The 13,744-nt window shown below is 40.8% G+C and overlaps 1 protein-coding gene across 1 annotated transcript in view; it reads right to left on the bottom strand.

Moving 5' to 3' along the window:
* Positions 1-13,744, bottom strand: part of LOC127356157 (transcription factor IIIB 90 kDa subunit) — a 131,527-nt gene that overhangs the window by 115,510 nt on the left and 2,273 nt on the right. Inside the window, exons 3-4 of the mRNA XM_051387706.1 lie at positions 11,597-11,671; positions 2,298-2,471 (exon numbers count right to left, since the gene is read on the bottom strand). Of these exons, the coding sequence (XP_051243666.1) occupies positions 2,298-2,471; positions 11,597-11,671 (249 nt within the window). The remainder of the gene's footprint in view (positions 1-2,297; positions 2,472-11,596; positions 11,672-13,744) is intronic.

The raw sequence follows: 13,744 nt of genomic DNA, 5'->3' as shown, positions 1-13,744 counted from the left end.
TATACAAACAAATATATTAACAACACAATAATTTTAGATTTGAAAATAACCAAAAACAGGAGGCCATCACTAAGAGGATCAACAGCATCCACTCGGTTTACATTGTGATCCACTGGGTCAAAAACCAGGATAACTGATAAATATTAGTATTATCAGACTGTGAATCGAAATGTCAGACCATGCTTTGGTGCGGTTTTCTCCATCCTTTGGGTGGGTGCAAGCTAAATCCCAGGACTCGCAGTTTATTTTCTGACCGCCCGCAGCAAAGTCAAAACCTCCCACTCCCGCAAGATTTAAGTCAAATCCCAGTCCCGGTCCCAGTCCTCTAGTTTGCACCACAAATGATCCGCAGCAGACCGCCATTTTCAAGAGATCTCGACCTGCTTGTTTGGTCCCATATTCGAGTGCGACTCCTGCACCAAACAACTGCTCCAAATGAAAAAGAAAGACACTGACTCAAGGAAGCGAGGATGCTGTGGGTCTATGGGAAAGCTGGACTGAGAGAGATTATTGCTATCGACAGAAACGAGGCGATCAACTGTATCAGCAAATGAAATTTATCAGGTTTCTGGACCAGGAGCTGACATGTTTGACTGATGGGGTAATGACATTTGTGCTCTGATTAGATTGTTTTAATGGATGCATACGTCTGGGGTTAATGTCCCAGAGGCAGAGGAAGGAAAGGTTGAGTACAAAGAAGGTGGAAGGAAGCTCGGAAAGACGAAGAGGTGCACAAAAGGAAAGGAAAGTGCGGTCGGTCTTCTTTAAATTAAACTCCAGATGAGACGGACGTTTCCTTTTCACTCTGCTCTCCTTCTGCCTCCGTCTTTGTCCTGATTCTCCCCTGCGACAACATTACAGACTCACCCAGCTGTGGAAAAGGAAGTGAGCAGAGCTATTTTTACCTCGTCCTCACTCCTCCGAACATGCACAAACAGACAGGCCTGCACGCACACACACACGCACACACGCCTGGTAAACAATGCAGCAGGAAGGCATTACACCCTCCTCGCCCCTCTTTCATTTGGTAAACCTATCCCGGCCGTCCTGTGCTGCCGTTACATAACACAATCATCCTCGGAGGCGAAGTGAGTCAGGAGTAAACCGACAACGGCACAAAAAAACCCAAAGAGCTGCCCCGCTTATCAAAAAAGGATGAACCTAAAAGTCCCATTATCCCGACAGTGACACATCACTCTCGACTTCAATAAGCTGCCGTTAGCAGATTATGAAACATTAAGAAAGGCGGCGGCGGGGCGTCCTGGCCTCCGCTGGTTCACATCAAACAGTAACCTGCAGACTTTGATGTGCCATCCTGCGTCAGGTTGGAAGACTGAACGCTAACACCAAACTTTTGCTCAAATATAAGACGTGTGAATAAATAAAAGTGTCTCCTCTGCAGCTCCGTTCACTTCTGGGTGTTTTTCCTTTGATCGGGTTTCCTTTCAGAGGGGATTTTTCCACTTTGTTAAAACATTTAAAGTAGATTGACACACAGTCCACAGCAGGGCGATGGCCAACCGGGCAACTGTACTACTTCTTCCTTTAGGTGTTAACGTTAAGAGTTTGGGTAGATTTTCAGTGCTTTGTTCTCTATATTTTGTGTTAGTTTGTGTCCTGTAGTGTTCTCTCTGTATTTTCTTGCTGAGTTCTGTGTTTTTAAATGTACATACTTATTGCTGAGGTTGTGTTTTGTACTGTCTCTTGTGTATATGTATTTTAAAAGATATAAGTAACATTTCCTCATGAAAATGTCGAGAAACTCTAGAGCTTTGTTCTATATGTAGTTGAGCTGTGTAGGATAGGTCAGCGTTGTGGTTGTCTGCCAGAAGCTGTCATACATTGACTGTTGATCCAGTCTGAAGCCACATTGTTACCAACCACTGTTTAGATCTTGGCGCTTTTTAACTCTAGATTTGAACCGGATGAAGGATTTTAGTCATCGGACGTCTGGATCTTAAGTTATCAGAGAAACAAGCTGAGCTAACGTTAGCAGCAGCTCGACTCGCAGCCCCTCCGGGACGTCCTTTGTCTGTCCAACAGCGTGGGAGAAGCAGTGATTGTTAAGGTGGAACTGCTTTATTCAGTGTGTTTAGTGGTTTTAATCAGCGGGTCTGTTTGTGTTGGAGAGGAGGAGACCTCTGTGGATCATTGGGCTCCCGGTAGAAACCTCCTGAACCATGAACACTGAAGGAATCCTAACCGGGAGAAGCTGACTGCAAAGACGGCAAACTCCCATGATCCCACGCGACTTCAGGACAAACATTAACACGATCAACAAAGTACAGTAAGGATACGTGGCGTTCCCTCAGTGCGGCAGACCATGTAGAGGCAGGCGGCGACGACGTGGGAGGACTTGCGGCCGCGGGTCAGGTGCTTCATGAGCGCCATCTTGTAGAAGTTGAAGGCCGTGTCCAGACAGTGTTTGTTCATCTGCAGCTGGTGGCCCAGAGTGTTGATGTTGTGTTTGGCTGAAGAGACAAATACAAGAGAATGTCAGTTCACAGAAACATGGCGACTATCTCTATTTAAACACGTATTCAGCATCCTGTCTGTTTTTATCATTAATGTAGAAAAGAGGAAAGAAAGTTCACTGTATCCAAAAGGTTTAAGGTTCATCCTCATGAAAATGTTCAGAAACTTTAATGGAAAATGTCTACAGCGCATTCATTCAGGGTTTAAATATAAAAGGGACAGAATCAGAACTCAGCTGAAGGTAAATTCTTCCAGGTTAAATCCACGCTGGGATCAATAAAGTCTTATCTTATTTCTATTGCCCACCTGTACCCATCATCATTTTTGCCTCCTCTTGCTTAGTTTGACATCTAATTTAAAAAGCAAGGGTGACAGAGTGTTTGCCAGAAGAGATCAGGATGGAAAGTGTTATCACTTCATTTAGGTAGAACTTAAAACACACTTCTTCTAACCTTTCACTCACCATCGTTTTATTTATTGCTATATTTTACAGTGTTTACTGTTAATTGGATATATTTTTCCTTTTACCCTGTAAAGGAACTTTGTAAACCTGATTTTGAAAGGTGCTATATAAATAAAGTTTATTATATTATCTACAACGGGGTCCATATTACTGGTTGCTTAGAGACATGTGAGAGTACACGTGAACCCTGACCAGACAAAGTCAGAACAAGCTGTAAAGTCGTCGTCATGATCGCCTCATTTCTCTATTGGGAAAGACATGAATGCGGTGAGGCACCTAAACATTACTGTCTGCAAACGAGTCAGGACACACGCCTGGAGACGAGCACAAGGGTCCCATTATACACACGTGTGCAAATGTACATGAGTACAGGAAAGACTGTAACTGTGTCATTACACGCAAAGCTCAGAAACATCCAACAACACGGCGCACAAAGCAGTTCAGGTGGAGCAGCAGGTGTGTGTGGGTGTGTGTGTGTGTGTGTGTGTAGTTCATGACCTCGGATGAGCTCAACATGTTGTTACAAACAAGTGTGTGTGTCTGGGAATGTGAGAGTCTGAGCTCATCGCGTCTCGCCATGTTGTTCAGTTTAACAGATTTCAACATGGGGATGACACACACACACACACACACACACACACACACACACACACACACACACACACTACACACTACACACTACACACTACACACTACACACACCCACCCCATAAACACGTCTGGAGTTTCAGTAGAATAATGAGAAACAGAAAGTCCACACAGCTACTGCATTGACTCCGATGAAGATGATTCCCGTCCATCTCACCACAAGGTCTATTCAGCGGCTCTGGAAACTTTCCATTGTGGATGAAAAATTCCCAGTTGTCAAAGAAATGTTAATGTTCACATGTTTGAGACGACATGAATGAAAAAACTACCAAACCAAACTGTACAATTCCGTAAACAACTGATCAAACGCCATCTGCTGATGAAGATCACATCATAGGATCAAAAGTTCCTGAACATTTACTAAATGGACCTTACAGCAACAGGAGGTTTCTGAACAGCTGATTTCAGGCTCCAAGATCTTCCAGAAGACAATGGGTTCAGTTCTGCTTTGTTTTAACATCTGTTGAGATCATCGACCCCGAGACATTACAGAGTTATTGCTGAACAAGAATAAGATGGTAAATGGACTGTGCATCATTCATCCATTCACACACATTCACACAGCGCCACAGCTCATCACATTCAGAAAATAACATCAGGAGCAAACTTTGGGTTCAGTTTCCTGTTCAAGGACACATCGACATGCAGCGGGAGGAGCTGGGGATCGAACCCTCAACCTTCTGATTAGTAGACGACCCGCGTTACTGAACTGTCATAGCGTAAAGAACACACCACCATATACATAAAAGAGTTTACTTTAAGCCAATTTACATTTACAACACTGCTCACAACTCTAGTTTGTGGTTCAAATGTTTTAAACCTATTTTCTTTATAGTCTGTCGTGTTGACTAACTAGGGTGAGCAGGTCCACAGCATCTAGTCTAGTCTTCAAAAGTGGAACCACTGCATGGAAGACACTTTTAAAATCTGGTTTTCATGAAGTGAAGAAAGCAGGGACAGAGTTTGATGTCAATGAAGGGTCAAATGCTGATCAACCTGTCACCGTCTTTACTCCGTTACGCCTAACAGGGAGAACTGCAAGTCACAATATGCAGATTGAGGCAGAACATGATAAAAAATTATTACAAAGAAAAAGGAAATGCAGCAACAACAAACACTGGAAAGCTACCAGTGGAAGGCAAATATCTCAGACTATTGCATAAGATAATATGAACTATGAAACTTTGAAACGTAACCTTTTTATGCTCACTGTATTTCCTCAGTGTGGGAGTAATAATAAATAAAATATATTTATTATGAAGTCCTTCACAAGGCCTTAACCTGCAGAGTTCATTGTGTGCTGCTGCATGAGCTGCAAGTTAGTTAAGTTATATAGACATTAAATCAAACTTTTCGACTTAAACCCATTGAGACGCTGCTGAAAGCTCCAGAAAGAGCTCAAATGAGATTAAAAGAGTCGTCTGTCTCATAATTCTTTAGCAGAATAAAAGGACGTAATCTCTCAGTTTATTATTGTAAACAACTGTATTTAGTAACTCCTTGTTTGTCTAATGTGATCTGAATCCATTAAAACTGGTTAATAAATGTTTTATTCTCGTCCTCGAGCTAAACAAGGAACTAAATATAACAGAAGACATGCAGTACAGAAATACATGAAATAAATACAAATAACAATAACCCAAAAACAAACACAAACCAAAGATCTAGAGGCAGGAGACCAAAGAAGAAAAAAACTCCAAAACTTTGCAAATTGAGGTCCAAACTTTGTGTGTGAAGCAGCTTCGGTGAAGATGAAAGTTAATTGCTACCCTAATTTACTAGAAAGTGAGTGTCACAGATGATAAGTAGGGCAGACACAGAGTGCCGCCGCTGTAATTAGGACTCTTCTTCCTCATCAGGTTTAAAAAATAAAAACTTTCCTGCCCTTCACGTGACTCTTCAGCTCAAACCCTCAAAACAGCAACTGATTCCTTAAAAAAGGAGCCTCGAACATAAATACAGCCTCATAACATTTTCAGGAACAAAAAGTGGGACACCCCGAAGCAGCGTGACATTTATACATTCACAGAATCTGACCAAACTATCTGGGGAGCTGTTTTTAACCAGGATTCTCACACACACACACACACACACACACGGACACACACACGGACACACACACGGACACACACACCTGGATTACAGGTAAAGTAAGGTCTGATTGGACGTTATTACACCAGGGACACACACGGGAAGTCCAATTAAAACACCAGCTGATTAATGTTTGTTTATTACAGAAGAAAAGAGTGAAATAGTAGCTGGATCTGTGTGAACAGCAGATAAAACCAGTAACAGACATCAACTGGGAACCAATAAGGATGGGAACTGATCACATGTTATTGATAGCGATGTCGTGATATGCCATGTTGTGTAGAAATGTTACGTTATATTGTGTATATATTGCTTATAAATGCACATAGCTGGTGTTTCCACCCTCGCGTTACAACGAACGCTGTTGTCGTCGTTCTTTGTGATTCAACTCAATATATTTGACCTGAAGTCCTCCGTCCCTGGGAAGCTGCGATCGCCGTTTTTTTCTCCATCGTATTTGACATTTAAAGAGCAACAATCTAAAACAATAACAGGCTGATTAATCGATGACGAAAATAATCATAAAGTCGCAGCCCTACGTGGCAGCACGATGACGTCAGGAGGACATCGCTGCTTCCTGTTTCTGTTTATTTGTCTCAAGAGGACACTTCTTATTGTTAACAGTAAATATCTTCCTGCTCATTCCTACCACCCAGCTTGATAACAGAGTCTTACAGTGAGACCTCGGCATTCATCCTTCATCCTTGGAGTCATTATTTCAGGTTTCTGCCAATCAGAAACTACCTTCTCTTGAAAGTGCATCACCCTCAGTTTCTAGATAAGTTCCTCCAAACTGCAGGTTGTGACAGAAAGACGTCATCCTTTTAAGATTCACCACAATCCATCAACCCGCCCACTATGATAGCAGTGAAAACCACATGGGAGACTGAGCCGGGGATGCAGATCTCCAGCGAGACCTGGGAAGAAAGCCGTAACGAGATTAACGCGTGCTCCATCAACCCTAGGCGTCGTCTCATTCAGCTTCGTGTCACCCACAGACTCCACTATTCAAAGTCAAGGCTCCACAAGATGTTCCCAGACACCCCCCCCCCGCTTCAGTGGGATAAATCTAACACAGCTCTCTGGATAGAAAGATATTGTTTTTATAACGACACCCGTGTCGAACTGGATCCTTGTGCCGAGAATCTTCAGACGCCACATCTGTATTAAAAAGAGCACAGCAGCAACGTCTCTCTTACGGTCTGGAGAAAGTTCCCACTTTTAAGCTGTGGCTCAAACAACACATATCCTTCATCTTGAGGAAAAATAAGGTTCTCTCTGAAGAACACTCTCTGGCTGTCCTTTGTCTGCTACCCGAGAAACAACCCATAGTGCTCACTCTCAGTGTCATCTACTGGCTAATACAATTCCTACCGCTATTTTATACCTTTATTGTTGAAGATGACTCACTGAGCAGAAGGGAGGGACGGTGTGTTAAGGGTATATTTTGTTTGTGCACATTGCTTTTTGGTGTCCTACATCTTGTAATCCTCAAGAATATTTCTGTTTACAAATCTCTCAGAAAACGAAGTGACGTTAACTTTTGAACAACGTAATAAAACTCTTCTTTTCGCTCCTGAGGAAGATATCTGGCCCTTAAATGTTGTACTGTGTGCGTCTGTACAGTGCGTTATGAAACACTAGTTATGTTTCCATCTAAATATAATCCACATTTAACTGAATTTGGAATAAATGTGCACAAAACAAATGTGAATGAATGCTTGTTTCTATCCACTGCCGTCATGTGAATAAAGCAGGATGGAAGTATGACACTTAGTTTTATTAATTTAATGTGATTACTAACGTGAGGAAGGTTGTATCGGATCCGTGGCGAGGGATCACGGATGTGTTACAGAGCGACGGGAGAGAGGAGACTGAGCGGAAACAGGTGATCAGTCATGTGAGTTAAATGTTCGCTTATGTGAAAGAAGCGTTCCCATCTCCCCGTTAAACGCATGAACTGTTTCTGAAAAAGGCAAAAACCTCCTCAAGCGAGCGGAAAAACCTTTTCCTTTTTGTTAAATTTGGGAGGTTTCGCTTTTGAATTTTGCCCTTTTCTAATGTGATACCTCAAAGTGTTGATGTAAACGTGGCTACTGAGGCTGAGCCATACACTAAATGTACGAACCAAGTCACTCTTCAGCTGTCTCTGTCAGAGCTGATGATGCTGCTGAGTCATTTGATGCATTGTTAATATTAAATTAACTAGACCCAGAGATGATTCTTGCCTCGCACCGCAGTATCAATATATTCATTCACCTTCCAGCTCTACATCCAGATTTATGGGTATCAGACATTGGGCTTTTACTGCAGCTCCAGTTTATGATTCAGACTGTTCAGACAAAGTGTGTTTTCTCACATAAATCTTGCCTGGAGCCGCTTTTTTTTTTTAAAGCTGCATTTAAATTCCAGTCGTCACGCCTACACCGCGGCGCACCGTGTGGACCAACACATGAGGGACCGGTGATACATTATTGTCCCACACTAATACGGGAGGAGGCGGGGTTTGTGCTCCCAGATATGAATCAGACGGCGGTGAGACGGCGGAGGCGCAGGCGGCCGCTGGGGAAAGTTTCTGGAGGACTGAGAGAAAGAAAAGAAGAGCTGGTCCTCTCTCTTTGAGACGCCTGCAGACTCACAGACAGCCATAAATCTCCCCACAGACCTTACACACACACACACACACACACACACACACACACAAAACAAAAAAAAACAACAAGTATAACACTACTCTTACTCACATACACACTTAAAGGAATAGTTGAACACTTGAATCGATGCCACTCTCAATGTCTGTGTGGTAAATATGAAGCTACAGCCACTAAGCTTAGCATAAAGACTGGAAACAAGGGGAAATAGCTAGACTGCCACTGCCCAAAGGTCTGTTTAATCTGCTTCAATATGAAAACATATAGCACCCAGCCCAGAAATAGTCCAACATATATAATATAGAACACCAACATTACCAATTGTTAGATCTTAGACAGGATGCGCCTTCCCAGTAGGTGCTAAACCAAAGCCTAAAGTTCCAAAGTTAAACCCTGGATGAACACCCAAAAGGACGGACGGACACACACACACACACACACACACACACACACACACACACACACACACACACATTCCAGCTGATGAAGGCTTGTTTACTCTTTATAGGGACAGGTGTTGTGAATTAGCGTCTGCTATAAACACTACAACACTTGCATCAGATAGCGGTTTACTGTATTATATAAGCCATAAATGAATAAAATAAATCTCCGGGTGGGGGAGTACACACAAACACACTTTATTGCCATCTCTACTGCGTGATATGCAGCAGTCTAGAAGGCGTTCAATGATCCAAAACAATAGAATAAATAATAATTCCCCTCAGGATGCGTTAAGACTAAAGACTTGAGCCTGTTTCTATAATGTAAGGAATACAAAGTGCAGATATTTGTGGAAAAGTGTGGGGAGTGGTCTGTTTTTGTACTTCGCTTCACAGTTTGTGACCGTGATTTAACCTGTTCACTCACTCACACACACACACACACACACACACACACACACACACACACACAGAGGATGAGAACAAACATCCTAAACAAAGCCTCCATCCACAAACACAATAAGTAAACTCTATTCCTCCTGTACAGAATATATGAGAAGTATTCCCCAACCCTCATCCTCCTATCTGCTCTCACACACACTGCGACAGAGCTAATCCCCACTCCACACACACACACACACACAAACTCATTACTCAGCGTCTGCCACGGTCTGACAGCTCTGTGACTCTGCAGCTCCGTCGCTGAAACATCATCAGCCGAGCAGACGCTCATCGCCGCAGTAACCAGCTGCTCGCCGTCGCATCCGAGCTCTGGCGCTCAGCCCGCCAGCCTGCCAGCCGAGAGAGCTTCTTTTTTATTTTAAGATTCTTTCTGGGAGTTGTTGATGTGTTTCTAGACTTGTGTATATCAGCGCGAGCATCCGGGGACGACCTGCAGGGCCCCTCGAGGTCCCCCCCGGGGGGGGCTCCAGAATAACAAGTAACAGGTCAATTTAGAGCTTGACAGATAAATCGACAGGGCCGACACTCAGCTTATCTCAGATACAGTGAAGTCTAACAGAAACAACTCTGTCTGAACAACAGCGTCCTCCTCACTCCGGCTTCAGTTTGATTTCAAGTCTCTCTGAAGTTTTACTGTCCAGCTGCCAAAAATCCAACCGAGAGAAGATATAAACACACTGCCACCTCCTCTACGTGTTTAATCTTATGTTTTAGTTCTTTAGCCCTCTCTCCACCTCACACTATAGGCCTAAATGATATGGCCTAAAAATAAAATCTCACTCCAATAAAGTTTCACAACTGATTAACACATTTTATTGATTTCTTCCCCTTAAAACCAAACTACAAGGAGCCCTGACATATTTCATGGATATTTCACAGTTTATTAAATGCACAACAACAGTAGAGATAAACTAATAGACTGTATAGTTAAACACAAACACTCCAGGAAGACTGCAGGAACGAGAGATTTGGATGAATTTTGAGCAGATTATTTCCTGTGAATGTTGATCAGAGATGAGTTTTAACAATTATTTGTCTGTATTAAGTATTTTTTTATTATATTTAAACAATCATACATAGTTAACAGGATTCTTTTTTGACAAATTCAGTGTTTTCTTCTCATTGTGCTATTAGCTCTTTGGCTGTTTATCAGCGAGCGAAGACTGATTACCTCGGAGGACCTTATCCTGTCAGATTACTTTAAGTTTATGTCTTTAATAATAATAATAATAATAATAATAATAATAATAATAATCTTAACATAAAAAAAAGTTTTCTTTGCAGAAATGCTGAGTTATACGCCTGTATATGTTATATTAAAAGCATTGTGAAGCTCTTGCGACCTCTAGTGGCGGTCGGTTGGAAACCACTGTATCATTTGACCTTTATGTTTCCTGACTGAAATTTTAAAGTGATGGTGAAATGTTGCACCAGAACTCGCTCTTAAGATGGCAGATGTGTGATTTGGAGCCTCCTGAGGTCAACTAGCATCACTGCCACCTGCTCAAATAAACAAACCAACAGCAGAGAACATGAATCAAACTGTTCCTGACAGCCTTTGTGTACAAACTCCTCTTCACCGCTGAGATTGAAACACACCCTCATAATGCTGCTCGCGTCTGTCGGCCTGTATCACACTCAGGAATCAGCTGAGCCGAAGCACACAAACCAACAACGCAGTAGTTTGGCTGGAACATCGAAATTCGCCCAATAAAAACAGCTGTTTAACAGCATTTTCTATGATTATTACAGTTCATCAAACAGAACATGTTGCAGCTTTTCCTGTCTGAGAGGAGAACAAACAGGATAAAAAGACTGAAGGTAAATCTGCTTTAATTGCTCGGCTGTTGTGTCAGACGAGATTGAAAAACGCCGACGTGTTGCAACGCGGCTGCTTTCAGAGGAGAGAACATTTGCACGCGATACAGAACACGTGAAGATTAAAGTAAATGTGTAGAAACTAGTATAAAGAACAGAGTATAAACAACATATTTATCATATATCTTCTGTAAAATCCACATCAGTCTGAGAGATAAAAAGTCCTCTGAAGTTATTAATCTAATTCAATTCAATTTTATTTGTATAGGGCCAATTCATAACAGAAGTTATCTCAGGACACTTTTCAATTAGAGTAGGTCTAGACCGAACTCTTTAAAACATTCTTCAATCTGTACATTACTAATGTACAATCTTCAAAAAATTGTACATTAGGAGTGTATAAATGATCCTGAACAACTCCTACAAACCTCCACATTCCCTGACAGACAGCCACCAGAGTTCAGTTGCATAATGAAAGATTCAAACAGCAGTTTCAATGTGCAGCAGACTTTAATAAAGTCATGTGGCGCCCTCTGATGGTCACTCACCTCTCGACAGCGTCTGCGCTCTGGACTCCCTCCCCACGCCTAAATGTGCATCTCCAAAAGACGGGGTGGCGGCTCCTGCAGAGGACAAACAGGGAACGTACTTTAGATGGATAAAAGTCATTATAAAAGAAGAAATGATTCACTTTTACTTAGATTAAATCAAACAGACTGATGGCTTTAATATGAAACAGTATGTTTTCAATAGGTTGACAATAGATTTTACCAGCAATATTCCCAGACTCAAAATCTCTTTTACAAAAGGATTATAGATTCATACTGTTTGTTTTCTATTCATTCAACACAAATTCTGCATTGAATTAACACTAACAATTATATATTTTAACTTTTATTACAGATAAACGTAACTTAAAGTGGTTAAAGTCAGAATTTTAAAACGGTTTCAGGTTATTAAATCTGACACTTTACTGATTTTCTTTTACATTTTAAATATTTAAAATATGAATATTTTCGGGTAGTTTTTTGGATAAAAACAAGCATTTTGAAGGAGTTTCCTCTGGCTTTGAGGAATGGCGATCAGCATTTTTCATTTTTCAGACCAAATAATCTGCAGATTAATTGATAATAAAATAATCTGTTGTTGCAGCTCCAATAACAGCGGTGGAATGTAACCGAGTAGATTGACTCAAGTACTGTACTTTAAAGAAATTTAAATAAAACATATTACTATGACACAAGCTTGCTGCACCAAAAGATAATTCAAATTAATTAATACATCCCAGAATGCCTTGCTTTGTTTGACCAACAGCACAAAGTCCAAAAGAAAATCAAATCATAAGAGAAAATAAAGAATCTGGAGAGAGAGAGAATACTTTCAGATTTAACTTAACAATAAAAATAACAATAAAGGAGTAATTATCTAAATAAAACTATACAATATAAATATATAATCTCATAACTAAAGAAACAGGTGGATTATTATCATGGTGTAACAGCGCCCTCTACTGGACACTCAGAGGAACTACGACAGACGTGCAGACGCAGCAGGAGTGAAACGTCTTGCAGAGTGAAGGTCACTGACAATCTGGAGGTAAATGTTACACACAGATAAGCAGCTGTGGACACACACACACACACACACACACACACACACACACACACTAAGAGACTAACTGCTTCTAAAACACAAACTCACTGCATCCTGATGCTTTTTATACATTTCATTCAGTGTCTTTAAACTCACATCAGTTCTTCCTTTAAATTAAACGTAAATCAACACTTCTGTAGGTGGACAAACTTTAAAAAAGATACAAGTGTTTGTTGCGATTTGTTGTTTTTTTGTTTGTTTTTTGATAGTTTTTGAAAAAAACACTAAAACTAAACAAAAATTATTTAAAAACAAACCAGACAGGAAGTTAAAAAGCACAATCAATCTGATTGAATTAATAGAATAACAGAGAATAATAGTTAAAAATAGTTTGTAACGTTTTCATTAAACAGTCTCAACTCAAGATCAACTTACTAGCTTGTTCCGGAGCTTTTAACCCTGTAACACGGTCTTCATCAGTGACCGTCAGCTGTCACAGACAGACGATAGACTTTAACTTTTACGACTGAAAACGAGGACGAAAACTCCTAAAACTGCGATAAAAAGTGAACAAACTCTGTCCACCAACGAAAACCACGTGATACGGTTGAAAGCTCGACAACCAACGAGTAAGTGGACTTTGAGTTGAAATTAAAGTTTTTGTTGGCAGAAATGTTTCATTCTTGTGCATCAGCGGCCGAAGTCACAACATCGGTCTTCATTCCAGTGAAATCTTTAACAGATAATCAATAAAGATCACTAAAGATCATGCTGACGTATAACCGTTACACCTGACAGTGTCTGAATCCTTCTTAAACTTTGTCCCTGTGGGCCACCGTACACTCTCTCTGATCATAAGTGAATTAAATCACATTAAATGAGGCTGTTTTTCTCATAACTTGATTTTATTTACAAAACTGTCCTAAAAATACTCCATTACAAGTAAACGTCCTTCATTGAAAATGTTACTTAAGTAAAAGTATAAATCAGGAAAATCTACTAAAAGTATTAAAAGTAAGTAATAAAGGGAGTAATAAACACTATCATATTATTATATTAGATTATATTAGATTATATCTGATATCATTAGATTATTATGACTG

Source organism: Dicentrarchus labrax, unplaced genomic scaffold, assembly GCF_905237075.1.
Source record: "Dicentrarchus labrax unplaced genomic scaffold, dlabrax2021, whole genome shotgun sequence".
In the NCBI taxonomy this organism is placed as follows: Eukaryota; Metazoa; Chordata; class Actinopteri; family Moronidae; genus Dicentrarchus; species Dicentrarchus labrax.
The sequence above is the reverse complement of the archived record's forward strand: the minus strand, read 5'-3'. Positions and strand labels throughout refer to the sequence as shown.